General features: G+C 43.2%; 1 protein-coding gene across 1 annotated transcript in view; it reads right to left on the minus strand.

The window, feature by feature from the left end:
- Positions 1-418: 418 nt before the first annotated feature.
- LOC135875164 (cohesin subunit SA-2-like) overlaps positions 419-23,231 on the minus strand; it is an 82,124-nt gene continuing 59,311 nt past the window's right edge. Inside the window, exons 21-34 of the mRNA XM_065400160.1 lie at positions 21,567-21,770; positions 20,004-20,080; positions 18,021-18,108; positions 15,749-15,829; positions 14,808-14,900; positions 13,518-13,683; positions 10,503-10,654; positions 9,696-9,797; positions 8,243-8,388; positions 8,018-8,146; positions 4,336-4,526; positions 3,168-3,342; positions 1,636-1,735; positions 419-661 (exon numbers count right to left, since the gene is read on the minus strand). Of these exons, the coding sequence (XP_065256232.1) occupies positions 419-661; positions 1,636-1,735; positions 3,168-3,342; positions 4,336-4,526; positions 8,018-8,146; positions 8,243-8,388; positions 9,696-9,797; positions 10,503-10,654; positions 13,518-13,683; positions 14,808-14,900; positions 15,749-15,829; positions 18,021-18,108; positions 20,004-20,080; positions 21,567-21,770 (1,947 nt within the window). The remainder of the gene's footprint in view (positions 662-1,635; positions 1,736-3,167; positions 3,343-4,335; positions 4,527-8,017; positions 8,147-8,242; positions 8,389-9,695; positions 9,798-10,502; positions 10,655-13,517; positions 13,684-14,807; positions 14,901-15,748; positions 15,830-18,020; positions 18,109-20,003; positions 20,081-21,566; positions 21,771-23,231) is intronic.

Here is a 23,231-nt window from a genome sequence, read left to right on the forward strand (position 1 = left end):
CTGGGCCTGTTGTTGTTGGGTTGCCTGCTGCGGCTGGTTTTCCAGCACCCATTTTGGTATCCATACTGGCCATGGAGTTTTATCATCGAGTCCTCCCCTTCTTGGCCCTCTTAACAGGACTCGACTGTTAAGGACAGTCAGAGACTCTGACCCTCTGGACAGGACAGAGTGAACAATTAGTCTAAATCAGGAGTCCCTAGTAGCCACTCCTACTGGTAAGTGCAGGGCTAGGGAAACCCAGGCCCAAACTACTCCACCGGGTTCCAACCCAGGGCCCTGGAAAGCCGGTAAACTCCATATTAAGGGTTCAAGCCACGGCTCCTAACACATTCCCTGGGTCACTTTCTACCATAAAGTCCATCTCAGGCATCTCCTCAGCTGGCAGCGGCTCAGCATCCCTGTCAGGCTCCATGGCCAGCTAGTCATCCGCAGCGTAGTCTGAGTCCACGGTCCCAAGAGCCTGGTGAGTCAACAGTTTCTCTGCAGCAGCCAGCAGCACACGTCCTTCCTTCTCTTCCGGCAGCCCCGACTGACCTGTGCGGCCTCCTTTTATCTGTCCCCTCCACCTGGAGCCTGTGTAACAGGAGTGAGGGTGTGCGGTCTCCAGTGATTGGTCAGCACCTGTTGGCCATGTGCAGAGTTGATACACCCCATCACATACCTGAAAGTCAAAAAGTCCCATAATGAACATATCTGGGAAGGCTGGAAAGAACCACAAGGGAAAAAAGGCATTTATAAATCAATTCTGCCTGCACCACCTCCAAAAATGCTGTCCAATACAGCGTCTAAAAAGAGGGTTATAATGAGAACAACCTAAAGGAAATGCACGCCTTCTACACCTACTGACCTCACTAACCCTTAAAGCAGAAGTCGCCAAACTGTGGGGCACACCCCCCTGGGGGGTGCAGAGGAACGTTCAAGGGGACCCGGCAGGCCCGGGCCAGCCCCCACAGGGGGAGGGGAGGGAGCGCCTTCTGACCCCCTTACCCGTCCACATCCCCCCACTCAGAGCTGCGGCCCCGCTCCCGGCCCTGGAGGGCAGGGTGGGCACAGACAGGGGTAAGGGGGGGGGCACAACTCTCAAAAGTTTGGGGACCACTGCCTTAAAGCAAGGCAGGGAAGGTAGTTTGCTCATCTGCTTCAAGGGGTTAGTAAGGTTAGCAGCTGCAGCATGGGAAACTTGATAGTCTCAATTCATCTTGATAAAGAAATAGGATTAAATGGGATTTTCTGAAAGGCAATGTTTATATTTAGGGGGCTTGGCTGGACATTACTCTGCTACCCTAAAGGGTAAAATGTGTCCCTTTTGTAGACCAGGAAGAGCCATCTGCTCATAAGCAAGTGCCTTCCAAGTATGTAGGGGGGGAATGGTCCCTTCTCTTGAAAGATCTTTGACAGCTGTTAATGTATGTAACAGGGCCTAGATGCTACTAGGACAAGCAAGAGAAGGAAGGACCCACGTCAAGCTAGAGTTGGGGGGAAAATGCAAAGTCTTTCTTCCTCCCCCTTCTAGCAGCTGTAAAGGGGAGTAGGGTACACAGTAGAGCGAAGACATGAGCTTAACAGACAGGCTTGTTGGGTTATGTACTATCACTTTTCTCCCTCTCCACACAGCAGCCCCTAAATAACCATTACCTGGTCTGCGCCAACAACATCCACATCTTCGCCTACATCTTCTGCTCCGTCTTCTGCTCCACCATCCGCTGAGAAATCTTCTCCCTTGATCACATCTTCGCTGGAATGAAAAGCCAAGCAGTTTAGTTCCTGGCCTGGAAACACACTTCCCTTTGACGGAGGTTCTACTTAGGATGTGTTTTGCTTGCGGTGCTAAAAGGGAGGGCAGATTTTAAAGACTGCATGCACATGATACGAGTTGCTTTTAGGATTCTTGTATAAAGTCTTTGGCCCAAAGTGGAGGAAGAGCTTCATTATATTCTGATAAAAATAAATTTTGATTCATGCAACTTGGCATCAAACAACCAAAAAGTGTAAAAAAATAAAAATAAAACAAACCACCTCTGAGTGTGTCCAGTAAATCCATTTAAGGAAAGTGGGCACTGTCACCCTGAAAATTGCATTTCTGGCTGGAGTTTGTTTTTTCCCTTTTAACCTGACAAGTGACATCTCAGATTTCTGTACCCGAGATATTACAGAGAAAATATTGCTTTGTTTGTCTGTGTGTTTCCTTGGTGCACTGGATGGCACATGGAGTCTAGCCAGAGGCCCTGTTCTGTTGAAGGTGTTGGGCACTTCCTCCATTGTCATGTTCTGTGTGGAGCTCCCACACACTTGGCCTCAGGCCCTGCAGGAAGGAATTCACCAGTAACACAGCAGCAGATGGTGTCTCCTTCTCCAATTCCTCTCTTAGGAGTAAAGAGGAGCTGGGGGTGGGCGGGATGGAGAAACAACCCTTCCTCATTCCCAAACCCAGGGCTGGGTAGTAACTGGTACCTGGGAAGCCCCCTTTGCTCCCCACAAAGGGTTAGGGAGTGATTCAAATCTGAGGTGAGGGGGCTGGAAAGCCCCATTCTTCCCTCTGCAGCCCTTTCAAGGGGACTGGGAACTATAGAAGTCAGGCAGGAAGCCTCCTCTTCCTTCCTCAGCTGCCTATAGGACGAGGAAAGTCTAGGTGGGTAGGGGGGAGGGTTGTTCACTTCCTGTAAGTCCAAGAGGAGAACACAGAAGTTGGAAGATAGAATCAGGAGGAGCGTATGGCCCCAGGCAACTGCTCTGTGGCAGCACTGAGAACACAAGGAGTTCCCCAAGGCGGGGACTGTAAGGGTACATCTTCACTACCGGCCGGATCGGCGGGTAGTAATCGATCTATCGGGGATCGATTTATCGCGTCTCATCTAGACGCGATAAATCGATCCCCAAACGCGCTCCCCGTCGACTCCGGAACTCCACCAGGCCGAGAGGCGGAAGCAGAGTCAACGGGGGAGCCGCAGCCATCGATCCCGCGCTGTGAGGACGCGAGGTAAGTCGATCTAAGATACATCTACTTCAGCTACGCTAGTCTTGTAGCTGCAGTTACGTATCTTAGATCGATTCCCGCCCCCCAGTGTAGACCTGCCCCAAGACACTGCAGCAATTGCACATAGTTTTGCAGTCTGCGTATTTTAAAAATCCCAGCTCTCGTAGGGGCTTGTAAACCATTTTTCCCTCACCTATGTCTTCTGCTCAGTCCCACTGGACCAAAGAATGGCAGACATTCTTGGAGACTTGTATCTTGAGACTTTAACTTCTTTCTGCTTTTCCCTGCTGCAGCAGTGAGTTCTGGAGTGCACAGGAAGTCTGGAGTCTTGTTTGTTGTCTCAGTGTGGCTGGTTTCAGGCAGGGACCCTGTAACAGACAATCAATAGCACTATTCTTCATCCTCGCTCTCCGAGACATTGAGAGAAGAATACTTCAAACAGCTCGACAGAGAGGAAAAAGCAGCATTCGTTACAATGGGTGCAGTCATTGTGGAAGCTAAATTCATGGGGACACTCTGAGCAAAGCATTCATTTTAAAATTCCACTGTGTTGAATGACCCAGCTAAAATCTATACAAAAAACCAAAAATGACAGCCGGGCCAGTGGCTCCGTGGCTGATTTTGCACAGCGTGCATGAGATCTCCAGCTTAGATTCCTGGGCCCTGACTCTTCCTCCCCAGACCAGAGGGCATTGTCAGTGCTGCACAAACTGTGCACGTAGCCCCTCTGGAAAGGCAGACCACCTTTGTGACATGCTGCTGCAACACCCCATGTCCCCATAGATACTGGGCTCCGAAGGGAGTCCCATCAACTCCTCAGATGAAGGAAGGTGTGCAAAGCACAGCCCTGAGAATGGCTGAGCCAGAAAGGAGGAATGAAAGGATGCTCTGGAGAGGATTCCCTTTGTTTCTCCTAACAGAATACATCCCAAAAATGGCAACACTAAGAATCTATCTTTAGCAATTCTATAAATAACTGTTTTCATTATCAGAGGGCTTCATAAAATTTATCTAATCCTCCCAATACCACTGTGTGAAGTCAAGTAATATTATCCCCATTTAGACATGGAGAAACTGAAGCAGGGAGGTTAAGTGACTGGCTCAAGGCTACAGAAGGCGTGAATGACAGCAGGGACTAGAACAGAACTCGAGAGTTTCTGGCTCCCATACTCAGATCACAGGACCAAGCCTCTCTCTAGTGAATGATGAAAACAACAACTCTGAAGGGAAAAATATAGGGTTTAGAATGGCAAGTCTACAACAGCCCATGCACTGCAGTATATTAATGCGATCTGTTAAGAAATCCATTTTTACTGAGGAAACAACCAATCAGATTTAACAAGCTGGTGGAACTTTCATACCATTCGACAGTTTTCTTTTAAAAGAAGATGTCTTAGATCTGCTTGTGGGTGACCATTCTCTTAAACTGCTGATAACCGAATTCTCCTCATCTTCATTTGCCAGCAAAGAGTTCCTGTACCACACTAACGGGTGCCATTCATCTCCTCTGCAAGATGCTGGCTCTGTTATATACCTCTGCAGGTAACTGTACCTGGGGGAAAATGAGAAGTATAAGAAAAATCAAAGTCTCTTCTGTAGCTATCTAGGCTAGCCCTTCCTACACTTGGTTTTTTTCCCCTCTGCTCTGCAATTGGGGAGGCAGAATCAGATCCATCAAGCAACAGAAAGAGGGAGGGCCTGGCTCCCCCTTCCAGGAAAACAAATCAGTGCGTGTGCTTCCGAAGCTGAAAGATTGCTCAGAACATTACAAACAACGTTTGATTCCCAATAATTACAGAGCCACATCCATCTTTTAGTACAATTTCCTACACTCTAGCACAGGGAAAGTAACTGCTTGTTGCTGCTGCCAGGAAGCAATTTACTGGGTTGTTCTCTTGCAAGATAACCCCTCCCCAGCAACTGAAAGGTCTAGTCCTGCCTCTTCAACTGCAGAGCGGAGGGAAACCCAACTGAGAGGTATTCCCTTTGATTTAACAGCAAGACAAAATGTTGCATCAGAACTCAGAATTAGGAACGGGGGGGGGGGGGGCTCAATCCCTTCAAGCTACAGCTCATCACTTCCAATCCAGCCAGCCCTGTTAAACCAGATCTTACCTTAGACCACCCACCCACACCGTGAACATTTTATAAATTTTAATACAAGTAATTATATAATAATTATTTTCATAATTATAATTTTATATTGTTATTACTACTCTGATTCGGAAGGCAGCCTGGAAAATATCAGAGCTTTCATCAAAACAAGAAAAAGACAGACCTGGGAGGACAACTCAGATGATTAGAGTCATGCATCCTGGAGGCAATGGAGACTACTGATTATGCAATATGTTGGTTTCAAACAAGTGTGTATTGTAATTAATATTTTAGGGTCTAATTCAACTCCCATTGATGTCAATGGAAACACTCCTATTTTCAGGGATCAAGCCCTTAGCACTGTTTTTTATGTAATAAATTGTTTCTAGGTATATTTTGTGGCAAACACCAACTGACAAGTAAAATATTTTACCACTAAACTCCATATACTTAGAACATGTTGGCTATACTCCCTTTCTAACAAATGTCCTTATTCTCTGTATCATGTGTTATAGGTGCATTCATAAATGTTATGCAGGTCTGTACACCAGCCCTGTGCCTGATTAATAATAAAAATGAAAATAACCAGATGTTTATTTTCAAAAGTTCATGTTGACTTAAAACATTCCATCCTGTAATTTATGGTGCAACTAAACCTAAATATTTCTAAAAGGAAATATAATCTCCAGACCTTGCAAGGCATTTTGAGCCTCCCAGAATAGAAGCTGTTACTTTACAAACATGGCTTGAATGTAGAGTTGTAGATAAAATTGCAATTTTCCCCTCCTTACAAACTTTATTGTTTTTCGTTTATTTCCAGTGTAGGTGGGCAAGTCAAAGACAGCGGAAGATAAATTCTAGGAATGTTTCTTGCTTGGTTCCTCACAAGAGTGGTCAAAAGATGAGCAAACCCCCAGTAGTAGAGATATTCCTGCTTTCTTGGAATTTACCCACTGGAAAAAAATTAGACACAGCCTTGGAAAATCATCATGAAAATTTACCAGCCTGCCCATCCTGCTGATGAAATATTTTCCTAAAACAAATTGGTAAATGGATTAACAGGAATCCACCTGGGGGGAAAAGATCACCACGTGGAAGAGAACGATTGCTTATACCAAGTCCACATTGTGATGGCGGAGTTAAACAGAAGTTTGTGGAAGGTACAAACTCTAGTGGTACACACAAGAGATTCTAGCTGGCAAAAATAGAAAGGGTAATTACTACTAATTATCGACTGATCAAAATCAAACAATCAGAGGTCACAATACAAAAAATGGAATCTGCACACTGCACATTTTTCTCCTGCACATTGCATTTTTATATCTTATGCATTCTATGTGTAACTGAATCCTGAATACATTTTGTTTGTCACAGATTAAGAGTAGCATGAGGTTAAACATCTTACCACTCTTAATCCTTGGCATACATGAGTCATTTGAAGCTCTCCATGAAAGATCAGTTTTAATTGAACCCAGGCTGATGCTATAATCAGTAAGCTTAAGAATCCAATAGTGAGCAAGTTACACAGGGCATGGCAGGATGCAGGCAGCATGCTTTTTCTCCTACTTTCTGCCTGGTTTCTTCTCTGTCATGAAACTTTATCTATTGGCACTACTGTAAATTGCCCAAAAATTCACCATCGTTTATTCATATTTAATCATAAGCATCCAAGTCTTGCAAGATACTTGCTTCTTTGAAAGTGCAAGAGGGGTTTCTTTTATTTTTACTGATTTTACAAGTCAGATACATAAAAAACCGCAGCTGCAGAAGTCAAAGTTGGAGTTCCACTGACTAAGGAAGAAAAGAGAAGGAATAGAACAGAAGGAACCAAGGGACAGAAAGGAGGAAGGAGCTCCTGCGGTACCAGAGATAGAGAAGAGCAGAGACTGAGGAAGCAGGGTCTACGGGTTTGTCTACACTTAAAACGCTGCAGCAGCGCTGCTGTAGCATTTAGTGAAGAGATTACCTATGTCGACGGGAGAGTTTCTCCCATCTGTGTAGGTACTCCACCTCCCCGAAAGGAGAGACGTCCTCCTGTCAACATAGCACTGTTTACACCGGGGTTAGATCAGTACAACTATGTTGCTCAGGGGTGTTCTGACTGGATTTTCCACACCCCTGAATGACGTAGTTATACAGACATAAGTTGATAGTGTATACCAAGCCTAACGGACACAATCATGTTCCTCTGTACTAGGATACAAAATAGCCAGAGCCACAAGAATAAATGGCCCGGTGTTATATTATTATTTTTTAATATTTACATTACAATAGCACCCAGAGAAGCCAATCAGAACCAGAATCCCACGCTGTCAGGGACTCTACAAAGACACACCGAGACATTGTTCCTGAAGTGAAGAGCTCCATGCGACACATTTTGTACCAGAAGCCTCAGAGAAGCTAGTCTACCCCAGTCAGATGGATTGTGGTTTGGGCTCCTTCCATTCCATTGTCACAATATTAGCTCGATCTCAACCTCTTCTGCTTTGCTCAAGTACAGAACTGAAAATAACACTTGAAACCACCCTTAAAAAAATGTTCTATTTGCCCCTGCCAGCGAATGTACCTCCTTCCCTCATACATAATGTTAACACCATTTTCCCCCGGGGCCTTTCTTTTTTTTATTCGGTTGTAATTATGGCTAAAAACTAGATTGGGTATGTAGATGCATGATCCCAAAAAACTGCTAGCATAGACTGAAATAGAGAAGAAATCAAAACTGAAAAAGTGTCCAATCATCCACACTTCTGATGGGAAACCAAACAGATTTCCAAAGTCGACCAGACAGAGAAGTGCTTGAGCAATTCTTCCAACAATGCAGATCAAGCGATCCATTATACAAAGATACACACTACAAAAACTATCTATGCACGAGAGTGTGTAAGTGCTGCATATGACACGCATCATCTAAGTTCGCTTGTCTGGCAATAAGCAATGAAGGTAACTTACACTAATCTTTTGTCAGGCTTTAGTAGCTTATTGGAGAATTCACTGATGATTAACAGAAAGTTTAAATTTGGAGGCAGGCATTTCCCTTCCACTCCAGCAGCTCCTTGAAAGGCAAATTCAATCCCTTCTCTATTAGAGGGGAAAAAATAAGAGGGACAAGGTAATTTAACAGAGAAGAAAAACAAAGGCAATGCCATGGACAATATATGGTTATGTGGAACATACTTGTGTATCATGGCTACTGATTCTCTGGATTTCACCTGATCCCAGCCAAATGTCAGTGAAAAGCGACGAGCAAGTTCTTTAATGTTCGTGAAAGAAGAATCCATGCTGTTGGTACTACCATGGGTTTCTGTATGTTTCTGAAACAGCTGCAAAACCACAAACACCAACATGTAAACTTCCAGGCAACAAAAGCACAAGAAGAACACATCAGCCATACAATACTTACCTCGTGTAGAGAGAAGCCTTGCAAATGAAATGGACAAGTGCAAAACAAATTCATTTGCTGAAGAATCACACTCACTTGGAACAAACCTTAGAGGTTTAAGCACTGCACGGGGAAATATCTGCAAAGGATGTCATTCTGTTTAGCAGGTAGGATGCCCTCCCTACACCCATAGGCCTCTAATCCTGCAAAGTGATGAGTGCCTTCAACTCCCACTGAGATCAGTGGAGCTGGTCAGAGGGCTTAATCTCACCCTGAGGGTTAGAGAAAATCAGAGCATGGATACACAGCGGCTAGTTTTGAAAGAGAGGCAGCAATGCTTGCCCACGTAGTTGAGGGCAGGACTGAGCCAACAGAGAGACGCAGACCTTATTACTAATTTTTTTTCTAATAGAACATGTAGGTAGTTTGTTCCCTTCGACCTGCAAATTTTGAAGGTCAACGACAGACCAACCTGGGCCAGTTGTCTATGTGATATGTAACAGGCTTTCTGACTATGTGGGCAGAATATATGTGGCCAAATGCAGCTCACCCTCACTTTATCTCATATTTCAGGGGTTGGGTCATGGATCTAAGCTCCGGGCGAAGTGTGTGAAGTCAGCAGAGCTCATGTATCAGTCACTCTAGGAGGAGTCTGTTCTGCAACTTAAGAGTATGACATGGATGCTGGGAGAACAGATGTCCATGAGGAAACCAGGCTAGAGCAGTTTCTAAAACAGATTATCGGGCTCAATGCTGCTATAGCTATAGCAGAGTTGGTGTAACTAGAGGAGCAGGGGGCATCATCACGTGTGTCCAATTTCTTCAATAAACATCTAATTTAAATTCTCTAGTCAAGCATGGAAACAATGGGGGCCTGATCCCAGAAGGCACTGACCACCTCTGGAGAAATGCCAGCCACCCCCAATTTCAGTGGGAGTTGAGGCTGCTCAGCACCATGTAGCCAGAGGCCCTTAATCTGTGTCTTGCAGCACAAGACATGTGCCGTATTCCATGCATATTAACAATCCTAAAAGATCAGGTATTTGGCAAAAAAATAATTACGTTTTTACTCTTAGGCCAAAGGGCTCATAAGGTGCTTTGACAATGAAAAGCACTTGCATGAATTCAAGAAAGTGACTTTTTCACTACCTATTTAAATTAGTTTGAATAACTATGACAAGGTACATAGAAAATTATAGTGTGGGCATGGCTTTCATTAGAGTCCCTTTCCTTCTGCATTACTCTTACCTGCTGCAGGCAGAGAATCAACGTCCTGGCACTCTGGATTTTGTTGTTATGCCTCGTTCTGCTCAGGGTTTCTTTAATTATATCTCCAAAATCATTGTAGGTCTATTAGTGCAAAAAATACATAACAGAAACATCACTACCTTAATACAGCTTTATGAATACACAATACCTGGGGGTACACACCTGATACACAGGAAAAACAGAGACTGCTAAGAAAAACTGAACAATTCATAAAATATTCCAGATTCTAGATATCTTGCTAAAAGGAACTTTTTGTACATACTTTCACAAGGATAATTTTATTTATGCTCCTTTGTAAAGTACTGTGAGATCTATGAATGAAAAATAGTTAAGTATTATTCTGACAGGAGGACTGAATCTGTGAGTTGGAAACAGAATATGGAGCTTTTCACACCTAACCACTGATTCACACCCAGCCCTGGCCATGTGGAGACCAAGTGTCGTCACCAGCTGATGGCTGCTGAAACCACTCATTTCACTCAAGTTTAGAGTGATCCTAGTGACCAAGTGTCACCGTCACAAATGGCACCTCTCTGGCAGTCTGTACAGAAGCCAAAGAGTTAACGAACGGGGAACTAAATTATCCTGTCTCTTAGTAATCATTCATTCTACTCTGAGGTACATTAGCAGAGCAGTGGGGAGAAGCCTGCACTGCTACTGTTCATTTCTGCAACCATTTTGTGCATAAACAGTTGACTCTGGCCTCCAAGGCTGCTAATCCAGCACCTTCCACAAGCACTAGAGTCACTTTAATGGCGTAAATGCATTTTCAAAGCTAAGTGTTACCTTCATATAGTGCTTATAGATCTCAGCAGCCGCAGACATCTCCACCACGGTAAACACAATTAGCTTGCAATAGACTGCAAGAAGACTCCGCCTCCTGTGCAAATCATTCAATTTGTAGCTCTCCTTTTCCCTCTCCTCCTCTTCTGTCAAGTCTAGGGAAATAAGCATGCTAAGGCTTTGTTCTAACGTTTTACTCAATGTATTTTATTTTTAAGGCCACCTTTAACCCGAATAACACAAACTCAGCTGTTCAGTCAACTCTCTAAATAACAGACACTATCCTTTCCAAAGGATATAGGTTTATTTCCATTTCAAAGATCACAACTGATGACAGTGCAAGCTACTCATTTGCATATCCTTTCTATTCTGATCTTTGTAAGGATTTCACATTTCTACCCGTCAGAATCTCCTTCTAAGATCCTGGCTATAGCTGTAGGACAGGACCAAAACACGGAACACAGAACAAAAACCAAACACATATGACAGAAAAAGACCAGCGAACCATATCAACATCTTTTCCTTAAAATAAATCAATGCCAGCACCCAGCACTCAATGCATGACTAACTCCACGGAAACAAACCAGTATGCACAGCCCGTGAGAGAAGAATTCAGTTGCAAGTTTCCAAGTGATTATCAACACTGACATTTGACATTTACTTAGCGTGTACACACTCTGGGGCAGGTCATTTTGTTCTTTGTGTGTATACTGCCTAGCACAATGGGGTCCTGGTCCATAACTGGGGGCCCCACGATTACTTCAGTGCAAATAATAATAAATTTGGGAACCAATTGCTTTTATGGTTTTTGCCAGCCTGGTTGCTGGAGGTGCTTGGAGAGAGTTACCTGCAGAAGGAAAGCCTGGGAGGGTTAGACTCTTGCCTGGAGTGAATTCTCCCTCCTCGCTGCCAGAAAGCTTCCGGGATCTCTGGCCTAGGAATCCCACATGACATGTTTCTGCCTCTCAAACCCAGCCTCTGGCCTAGGAACCAATGAGAGGCAGGTAGGCTGACCAGAAGTAAATGACTGTCAGGGTTAGAACTGAAATCGGGCAGCTGCCAGATAACACAGGCAGATGGGCTCATGGGAGAGAAAAGACAAGGAATCGCTCCTGGACGAAGGAGTTTATTGAGTTTATTGTAGGGGAGACAGTAAGACAGTGAGTTTGGAGGGGGAAGTTGGGACCCTTTGTTGGGAGGACTGAGGAATTGAAAATATGTTTCTCCTCATGTTCAGTTCCTCAGAGCAAGTTGCTGGATGAGTATCATAGAACTGTAGTCCTGGAAGGAACCTCCAAAGGTCAGCTAGTCCAGCCCTCTGCACTGAGGCAGACCAAGTAAACCTAGACCATCCCTGAGAGGTGTTTGTCTAACCTGTTCCTAAAATCCTCCAATAAGGGGGTTCCACAACCTCCCTTAGAAGCCTATTCCAGACCTTAACTACCCTTATAGTTAGGAAGATTTTCCTATTATCTAACCTAAATCTACCTTGCTGCAGATTAAGCCAATTACTTCTTGTCCTACCTTCATGGAGAACAACTGATCACAGTCCTCTTTTTAACAGCCCTTGACATATCTGAAGACTGTTATCAGGTCCCCACTCAGTCTTCTTTTCTCAAGACTAAACATACCCCATTTTTTCAACCTTTCCTCAGAGGTCAGGCTGTCTAAACCTTTCATCATTTTTGTTGCTCTTCTCTGGACTCTCTCCAGTTTGTCCACATGTTTCTTAAAGTGTGGTGCCCAAAGCTAGACGGAGGCCTCCAGCTGAGGTCTCACCAGTGCCGAGCAGAGCGGGACAGTTACCTCCTATGTCTTAGGTACAACACTCCTGTTAATACACCTTAGAATGATATTAGCCTTTTTCACAACTCTTACTCAATTTGTGATCCACTATCATCAGTGACCAGGGCGTGGGTGGGTGTGCCTAGTGGTCCAACCAGCAGTCTGGCCTAATGGTTAGAACAGTTGTTGGTGCCTAGGGCCAGAGGTCAGACACCACAGTAAGAAATTGGATGAGAGGACTTAGAACCAGGTTACCTGGAGTGAAGCAAGGCTGGGTCCAAGGCAGGGTCCCAGGCAAAAGCAGGACTGGAATAAGGCTGGGAACAAGGCGGGAGCAGGACTGAAATCAAGATGGGAGCAGGAGCTATCGCAGTTGTGGGCAAATGGTTTGAGCAGCCACTGAACTGTTGCTTAAGAGCTCGTCTGCTGACCCTTCCAACTGATCAAGTGGTGTAGCCAATAAGGCAGCCTACGACAGGCCCGCTGCATTCATTAGGGTGCCCAGAGACTGGCTCTGTTGCAGGCCCCAATGCCTGATCCACTATAACCCCCAGATCCTTTTCAGCAGTATTACAACCTAGCCATTTATAACCCATTTCGTAGTTGTGCATTAGGATTTTTCCTTCCTAAGTGAATTTCATCTTGTTGATTTCTGACCAATTCTCCAATTTGTCAAGGTTGTATCGCCGCATTCTTGGTGCCATAAAGAATTAGCAGCATCTTTTCAAAATCATTCACAACAAAACCTAATTTTTGCATTACTATTCTAAATCTGTTTGAAAATTATATAAGATCAGCAAATACCATAACACTTTCTGCAAAATCAAACTCACTCGAATAATATATACTAACCCCTAGTTTGATGGCTTGGAACTATTATACATCAACTGATCCACAGTTCCTCACCTAAAATCCCTCCAGGAGCGTGGTTAACAGAATAATTCTAAGCCATTAAAATCTATCTCAGGATTTTACAGTGCTACCTATCAATGTACTATGTACCTCAGCCCCTTCCATATAAAAATCAATTAGCAATAGCTCCTCTGGTAAAGCCACAGCAGACATAAATCTGTGTATACTAAGGGATCCATTTTGTTTGTATTCATATGCTACAGCTCTATTTGTAAAGAAATCAAAAAAATTAGCAGCCCCTCAGCCTGGCAATGTCAAATGCTGCAGATGAATGACATCAGAAAATGTTAGTTTACTTCCTTGCTGAGGACAGTGGCTGACCTTTGATTTCTTCTTTCTCCTCTGTGAAAACATGATCCTGGATAAACAAGAGCATTTTTGACTGAAGGGATGTGCTGGGAAGATACTGAAGGACTCCTACAGCTTCATCTTCACGTGAAGATTGGTGACTCACAATCATCAGTAAATCACAGAGTATCATGAAGGCCTGTAACATACACACAAGCCAAACAAGGATTTAGGAATTTGGGGAAAAGCTGTCAGAACAATGATATTTTTTCATCTCCATTATCAACTATTATTCCTACAAGACCAAAGTTACATTCTCAGCAATTAAACCCATTTTTTCAGGCATTTATAAACAAACGAGAGCAGTAAATACACTCATAACAGTGAGTGCAGTGATTGTTAAAAGGAGAACTGCAAATGCAAATATGAAAATTCAATTTACTTCAATAATATGTGCTGAAAGTGCCCTGCCAACTACCCAAGTTAGAAGGGGCATTCATAGCACATCAGCAACATAAAGAGCAACCTTTTGTTTCCTCTGCCACCACCCATTTAAGGTTCCTTGAGTCTCACAGATTGCCAACTCCCAATCCAGGGTGACACCACAGCACACACCACGCTGTGACCTCAGTTTATATAATTAGGTTAATACATTTAGTCTTCAAATCACCTGACAAATATTAATCCATCCCAACAACACCTCTTCAAGGTAAATTTTGTTATCTTCGCTTTACAGATGGAAAGACTGAGGGAGTCAATGGCAGAACTGCAATTAGAACTCAGGAGTTCCTAGCATCCAGTCCTGTGCTCAAGACATCATCTGTTTCTTCCCTCCTCAGTGCCAGAGACCCACATTGTAGCCCAGAGGCTGGGAAAGTTGTGGGGGGAGGACAAAAGTTATATTACATTGTGCATTTTAGTAGTCTTACCATTATTTTACATGTAAAATTTAAGAATCTTTTGCAAACCCTTACAATATATTTTATTAATGAAGAGCTGGCTACATCAGCTCAAGGATTTTACCAGTGGTAGCATTTAGCACAAGTTATTGTTGACGAGAAAAAAATCTTCCTATTTACATTTTCAGTTCAGTTTTAATTAACACTGCAACTGAGACTTAGCCCCCAGTCCTGCAACTGGCTCCATGCAGATGCATTCCAGTGCTTGCACAGCACGCCGTGGTAGTTCAGTGCTCTCATTAACAAGGACACCACTTATTTTAAAATAAGACTTTTAGAAAGCAAAATAAATGAAGAAAAGGAGTTAAAGGAGGAGTGAGCAAAACACACCATTAAACAAACAAGCCCCTACAGAGCCACTGACCTTTTCACTTAAATCTTCATCTTTATGGCTGAGGTAGCATGCACAAATCTGGCAGAAAAATCTCAACTCTCTGTTCAATGCCAAAAGTGTCTCCTAAAAATTTATGAAGGAAAAAACAAAGATTAGAGAAATGATGGGCATGGACACCTAGCCAAGGACAGGAGTAGAGCACCAAGACATGTATATCTATTGAATCAGTCCCTAAATGGTTAGCACCCTTCTATCACTTCTGATACATCAAAAAACAAAAGATGCCAGTTCCATGTCAGTATCTTCTATATACAGGGATACAAAAGAGGAAGAGGACAGACTGAAGAAAGCAGCACTACTCAGTGCAACCAGAAATCTCTAGATAGAGAAACTACACTGTTGTTTTTATTTGCATGTGGATCAAAATGTAGGAGAGTTCTCATTCTTGTAATTTAAAACTAAAACACCCCATGAAGTGCTTAGCATGCTTTTGGTGCTGTGTAATATCAATTCATAAATAATAATAACAACAGAAAAGTGATGGTCAGATTGCCTAACACTTTCCCCGGGCTTTCTTCCTGCATGCCATAGTGCACTAAACACAAACAAATATATGTAAAGACTGAATTCTAAGGGTTTTCATTGAATATTGTATTTTCACTGGTTTATGTTTAGCAAGCGATCCTTGTCTCCACCATATGCCAGGATTCAGAAGCACAGAACTTTTCACTGAACACAGATGAGCACTTGTTTAATTTAATTATGCCCTTACAGAGATTTTAAAAAGTCTCCACTTTTCCAATATTAAAACTCAGGAGAGATAAATGCCTAATCCTAATTTGGTTTCTCCAACAAAATGTTCACAGCATCATTTTGGGAAAGCTTGTCTCTCCCAGGCATCAAAGGACAGCAAGTGAATGTGAACCTTTAAAGTGCACCACTTGGTTTCAAAATTATTTGCACTGGCCAACCTTGGAAGATGACCTCTCCACAACTGAAGCGAGCTGCCATAAGAGAGCAAAGTATGCGCACTGTAGAGCTGGTAGGATCATCTGCAAATAAAAGTACATATCTTTTAATAATGTGAAAGGCTTTGTAGTGAAAGCAAAGAATCAACATCTCATATTCTGTATGCTGCTTGTACAAATATTTCTGCAGCATGAGACATTTAGATCCCAAAACCAGATTCAGGAGGTTTGCAGGCAACTAAGCATGACTTCCTCAGAACTTTTGTCTCTGGATTAAGTTCCTAATTCAGTAAAGCATTAAGGCTCATTGACTTCAATGCAGACTAAGCACACGCTTAAGTGCTTTGTTAAACTTGCACTAGGTAATCATGGCCAGTGGAGGCTATCAGCCTGTAATGCTGAGAAGTATTTCTACCTCCAGCAGCGTTAAAGCTGAACAGACAACTTGAGGTTTGTAGTTTAGACAATAGTTAAGGCTACGTTTTAGTCAGGGGTATTTTTAGTAAAGGTCATGGACCGGTCACGGGCAGTAAACAAAAATTCACGGCCCGTGACCTGTCCATGACTTGTACTATATCCCCCTGACTAAATCTTGGGAGGGAGGGGAACCCTGGGGGGCGCCATGGGTGCTCGGGGGTGCAGCCCGGGACCCCTGCGAGTGCTGGGGGGGGCAGCCCGGGACCCCCACAGATACGGGGGGCACAGCCCAGGACCCCCGCTGGGGGTGGGTTTGGAGGGGCTGGTAGGCTCCCTACCTGGCTCCGTGCCTCCCGGGAAGCAGTGACATCCCCGTCCCTCTGATCCTAGGCGGAGACGTGGCCAGGCAGCTCTGCACACTGCCTCCACCCTGAGCACTGGCTCCGCAGCTCCCATTGGCTGGGAACCACAGCCAATGGGAGGTTCATGGGTGATGCTAGCAGGCAGAGGCAGCGCGCAGAGCCCCCTGGCTGCACCTCCACCAAGGACGGATGTTGCCGCTTCTGGGGAGCCCCCCTGAGGTAAGCGTCGCCCAGAGCCCTCACCCTCTCCCATGCCCCAATCCCCAGCCCTGAACCCCCTCTCACACCCAAACTCCTGCTGTTGCTGGGAGCGGTGGCAGGAGACTGCCCCAGCAGCGGCCAGTGTGGCTGGGCCAGGGACTGCCCCAGCTACTCAGGCAGCCCCTAGACTAGCCACTGCAGAAGTCACAGAGGTTCCGGAAAGTCACAGAATCCATGACCTCCATGACAAACTCGTAGCCTTAACTATAGTTAATAAGCAAATTGGCTTCACTATAGTTCCTTTTGCAAGTAACGGGTCTGAAATAGTTTCACTTCTGGTTAAATTCAATCTGCGAGTGACAAGCAAATCCCTGAATTATTTGTTCTTTGTTCAGCGCGACATTGCACAATTGAGAAAGAGAAATCCTGTCTCTGATTCTAAGCAAACAACTGATCCAGACTCAGACAATAACAGCACTGGACAATCTTTGCATTAAATTAATCCATGTCCTAATTCCACTGACTTCAACAGGGTTATACCAGAGATGAAGTTGGCTCTCTGTGTCTCAGTTTCCCAAGCTGTGGAATGGGAATAACAACATCCATCTCCCTCACAGGATGCTGTTGTAAGGTAGAGCCCTGAAGCGGGACTGGGATCCCGTGGGTCCCACAGGACCTGCTGCCACAATAACAGGAGCGGGTAAAATGTATTTTGTTGTGGGCGGGATTGGGAGGGGAAAAAAACAGACTGCAGTAATTTGTGGGAAAACACTAAATCTCTTGTCATAAATGGAATTTCAGCAGTGTAAAGCAAGTTTTTCTTTTCTTTTTTTTCTTTTTTTTTTTTAAAGTAAAGGTTTCAATACTTAAATTTAAATGAGGGATAGAAAGATTTGGTGTCTATTATAACAGGAGTTAAAGTATTTTTTTTACATGCTTTAAGCAAGATTTGTTTTATACTTTTAGTGGTAAAAATTGTGTCTGAATTCTGTTTATATATACACAATATATTAACCGACCATTTTCTTTTGTGTTGCTGTTGGGGGTTTATTTTAGTAGCTTGGAGGAGTCTCTCTCTCTCGCAGGATTTGCAGAATCTAAGGCTTTTGCAGGTGGAAGCAGGATAAAAATGCAAGAAACAATGTGGGAGTGGGTGAAAGTGGGTATTGTGGGGCGGGACAGGAGCAAGATTAAAAAATAGTCCCATGCAGGGCTCTGGTGTAAGGTTCAGTAAATGTCTATAAAGTACTTGGATAGAATAAATGCTTTATTAGTGCTCAGTATCATCAATTTACCTGAACAGGTAAACTCCCATACTCCATCTCAAAAACCAGCAGCTTTGAAGTCTTCCCATAGAGATTCCATTTGGTGAGATTGTGAGCACTGCCAGGCAAAAAGGAAATGAAATACCATGCTAAAATAATCATAAAGAGAAAAGATAAAAGCTACTGTTTTTAACAGTCCCATTTCTCCCTACATGCAACCTGTTCCTAAAGAAATGATCACAGCTACCAAAGAGATTATGCTTTTATTTGGTGAAGAGAGGCTGATTACCTTCACAGTGATACCTAAATTTATTAGGGGAAGTAAGAAAAATCTCACCTACGAATATAAAAAGTAAAATGTATCCTCTTTTTGCCAGCATCTAATGGATATCAATGACTTTCAGTGAAAACTAATTGACAAACACTGCACACAAAAATTAAACCAGTTTTGCATGTGCTGGATCCATTTGTGCCCTATGATCCATATAATTAATTTGGAAATAAACGACCTCCATCTATGCTGACTTTATGTTGGCAGGTAAAGCACAAGGATGTTTGATGATAAATGTTAAAGCTGGTCATGATTTGTTTCCTCTACAATGAAATCTGCTAAGAAGAGATACCTGAAATCTTCCAGTATAGCTAGAAAAAGGGAAATACAGTTTACTCTGGCCTAATATTAATTATAGGCTTTAGCCTATTGTTTCAGTAGTTATCACAGAGTCTTGTTCCTACTACAAAAAATGCAACTTGCGTGAGCCAAAGGAATGGGACTATGCAGAAGGAAACTGAACTTTGACACTTTTTCCACACAAACCAGGAATGCTCTCTCCAAACGCTCATCCAGTAGAAGCTCAGAGTTACGAACTGACCAGTCAACCACACAACTCATTTGGAACTGGAAGTACACAATCAGGCCGCAGCAGAGACAAAAACCAAAAAGCAAATACAGTACAGTTCTCTGTTAAACATAAACTACTGAAGAAATAAAGGGAAAGCAGCATTCTTTTTCTGCATAGTAAAGTTTCAAAGCTGTATTAGGTATCAGGGGGTAGCCGTGTTAGTTAAATCTGTTAGTCTTTAAGGTGCCACCGGACTCCAAAGCTGTATTAAATCAATGTTCACTGGTAAACTTTTGAAAGAACCACCATAACATTTTGTTCAGAGTTACGAACATTTCAGAGTTATGAACAACCTCCATTCCCGAGGTGTTCGTAACTCTGAGGTTATACTGTACTTCCCAAAAGAGATCTCAAGCTTCATGCCTTAAACAGTATTTGGAGCAACAGGGAATGTCAGCAATGCAAGATGAAGGGAAAGCTACTCCTAACCCATGGCCCAATTCTGCCACACTCAGTAGTATCTTACTTGATGAGGAATCTCAATAAAGTCATTGGTAAGATCCTACTCAGGGTGAGTAAGGGTTGCAGAACTGGGCCACTAGTGAGCAAGCAAGAGCACTCTGCACTACATGAGAGCAGGGCTTCAGAGTCTTGCTCTTTGAGAGATGGAGACCAGACAAATTAGAGTTAACATATTGTGCCTGCTCTCAAACATAGTGCTCTTACCCTACACGCTGATTGCCAGTCTCGACACTAAGGTGTCTCAAATGGTATCCAGCTAAGAGGGAAGACACAGAAACAGCCCAAAGGAAAGGACCTACATGCAGACAGTGATATCCCAATCCCGTAAGCAGTCCACGTGCAGACCTCTGATTGACTTCATCACTGCCACTCAAGCCTAGTAAGTTCAAAAAGAATTCTCTGCTCAGAAAGCCTGCCAATGTTTAGGAGAGTCTAGAAACTGACAGGAAAAAGTACTTGTGATAAAAGGAATTCCACCTGACCGTTCTATGCACAAACATCACACCTAGTGACTATTTTGATTCTTTTATGTAAACTTGATTAGCCAGTCAACCAACAGCAATTCCTGCTTTTATAGCAGCTCGGTGTGGTTCCAGTATGCTAACGGTATAGGAGAGGAAGGCAGTAATCATGTAAACAAACATCTCACTTATGAAAAGCTGCTATTCTTCTCAAAGTGGAATATATTCGGCAAACTCCTTCTTCATCTGTGCAAAGACCTTCTCCCTAAATCACACGAGTTAGGAAAGAGAACAGAATGAACAGAGGTGTTGTGGGCCAGCTGCTAGCTCCTCTACTAACCTCTAATTAGACTTCGTCCCAGTTTCGGGAACATTTGCCCCTCAACTATGTTCCCTAGACTCCTCTCTAAGATAAAGAATAATGTACATGGGATGGAAAGAAGTTACATGTCTGGGAAATGCCATGCTGCTGCTCTCGTATTATAACATCCTCATAACTGAACACCCCACAGCTGCCTCTAGTGTCTTGGTAATAAAAACTACAAAGTCTAATGCAGACCTTCTCACATTGTGGTGTGTGGTCACTGCTGACCCATCAAGCACCTGCTTGTGGTCTGCAGAGAGCTAGCTGCTCACATGGTGCTGGCTTTCCTTGTTTTCAGCTGCCAAGTCACAAAGACAGCTAAAAATACATTAAATACTTTCCTAATATTATTTTCCCATATATGCAATTGCTGTGGTTTCCACAAGGATACGACAGAATCACAAATGGCAAAGGAGGTACTCCTTCCAATGAAGAATTAGAAGAGAGGGGTTCCATGAGACAACCTCTTTATTTAGCTGTGGTCCACATTACACAAGTGTTCAAGAACCCCAGTCGACCTCTTAAAAGCTTATTTCTAATTTAAAAAATACTCACACATTGGAATAGATGTCTATTTAAACTACCAAAATAAATCCAATGTGTTTTTTTTGGCCTGACACACTTACAGTATCCCAGCACCCAATAAAAATCCACTTGTCTGAACTCCCGTACTATGGCATGACACCTGTTAGCGACGGCACAGTTCATCAGCTACAGGCTCCTGTTGTTGAAATCAGCCAGCAAGCTATTCATATCTCCACCCGCTGTTTCTGCTTTTGAGAACTAATGAAAAACTTGGAGAGAGACTCAGCAGTCCTCCTTCCAAAAAGCAAAAGCTACTTTAAAGTCACAAAAGCTACTTTACTGTGATCTAATAGTACCTACAGAATTATCTTTAAAAAAAAAAAAAACTCAAAACAGCAGCAAAGTTATAAAGAGCTTTTTGATTACTGCCAATAAGTACAAATGTAGAATTATACCTCCTCTAAAATACTCTGTATCTAACAGATCCACCTAGTGCTTCTCCTTAGCGCTTAGATGGGCATTTTCAAACAGCAACATTAACCCTCCGTAGCTCAGGGCTAGAATATCCATTGGTGCTCTGGCCATAAGAATCCACATGATAGTACACGCCCAGAAATCCCATTCCGTAGTGCCATAGACTACACCATCCCTTCTCTTCCCCTTCTTCCTGCCAGAACACAATTTTCACTCCTTTAAAATGTAAACAGACAGCCCTTTCAGAGTATTCACACTGCCTCTGTAAGCTTTGCTCTCCCCGAGCAAAGAAAAACCAGTATATTACCAGTCTTCACATCTCTCCCTTGTATTTATTTCATTTTGATCTTGAAATGTTTCATGTATTTCTACTTCCAGTCACACGCACCTCATGCCAAGAATCATCCAGCAGCTCATTAAGTTTGTCCACCAATTCGTCTATCAGCTGAGTTCTGGCAAGATCCGCCCTCCTGTGGATGGCCAGATCTTCATTGCAGAGGACATAATACATCCTGGAGCAAGCCTCGAGGACATCCACGTCAGAGTGTTCGGCTACAATGCCTTTCACCACTCTCAGCAAAGCATCTACGTGCTGCAAGTGATCATGATGATACAGTCAAGTCAAAGTTATGCCTATTTATGTTTATGTCTTTTTACTTTACACAACTGAAAACAAAATAAATGCCCGTTTGGGGAGGACAGGCAGGGATTACAGGACAAGATTTTGTTTGTTGCTCTAGGTCTTATAACAGACCTTTTTTACTGTCCCATAAGAACGGCTATACTGAGTCAGACCAATGGTCCATCTAACCCAATGTCCTGTCTTCCAACGGTGGCCAGTGCCAGATGCTTCAGAGGGAATGAACAGAACAGCAATTATTCAGCAATCCATCCCCTGTCATCCAGTCCAGCTTCTGGTAGTCAGAGGTTTAGGGACACCCAGAGCATGGGGTTGCATCCCTGACCATCTTGGCTAAGAGCCAACAATGGACTATTCCTCCCTGACCTTATCCAAGTCTTTTTTTTTTAACCTAATTATACTTTTGGCCTTCACAACATCCCCTGGCCACAAGTTCCATAGGTTGACTGTGTATTGTATGAAGAAGCACTTCCTTATGTTCGTTTTAAACCTGAGGCCTAGTAGTTTCATGAAGTGACCCCCGGTTCTTGTGTTATGTGAAGGTGTAAATAACACTCCCTATTCATTTTCTCCACAACAGTCAAGATTTTATAGACCATTATTATATCCCACCTCTGCACGTCATATCTTTTCTAAGCTAAACAATCCCAGTTTTTTTAATCTCTCCTCATATGGAAGCTGTTCCATACCGCTAATCATTTTTGTTGCTCTTCTCTATACTTTTTCCAATTCTAATACATCTTTTTTGAGATGGGGTGACCAGAACTGCACATAGTGTTAAATATATGTGTGTATCCTGGATCTATACAGAGGCATTAAGGTATTTTTTGTCTTATTTTCTATCCCTTTCATTCCCCTAACATTCTATTAGCTTTGTTGACTGCTGCTGCACATTGAGTGGATGTTTTCAGATAACTATCCACAATGACTCCAAGATCTCTTTGAGTGGTACCAGCTAATTTAGACCCCATCATTTTGTATGTATAGTTGTATATCTTAATATCTTCCTAAAACCTTAATTACCTATTTCAGCTCCAAGTCTAGCAATACACATGACTCTAAATAATAACAGTAGAAGAGACTGAGGGGAAAGAGGGCAAAGAAAGGGCCCTCTAGACACAATGCTGCCTGCTGCAGTAACAAAGATGAAGCATGTTTCAGAGCTCCCATCATTCTGTGGTGGGCTTATTCCCATGAGTGGGTCACTGACAGTATTGTTTGTTACACAAACAGAAACAGATAATAGCCCCTTTCTGCCATATTGCTACTGCTTTATCGCCCCCTCAGCTATTTTTTTGTGCTGGAAGTACATGGATGTGATTTTTCCCTTGCCTTGTTATGGATATTTACAGGGGGGTTAATTTTAGCAATCCACTCCACTTATGTATGGGCTTTGCTATTTCAAGGATTTCA

The sequence above is a fragment of the Emys orbicularis genome, chromosome 1 (genome assembly GCF_028017835.1).
Source record: "Emys orbicularis isolate rEmyOrb1 chromosome 1, rEmyOrb1.hap1, whole genome shotgun sequence".
NCBI lineage: Eukaryota > Metazoa > Chordata > Testudines > Emydidae > Emys > Emys orbicularis.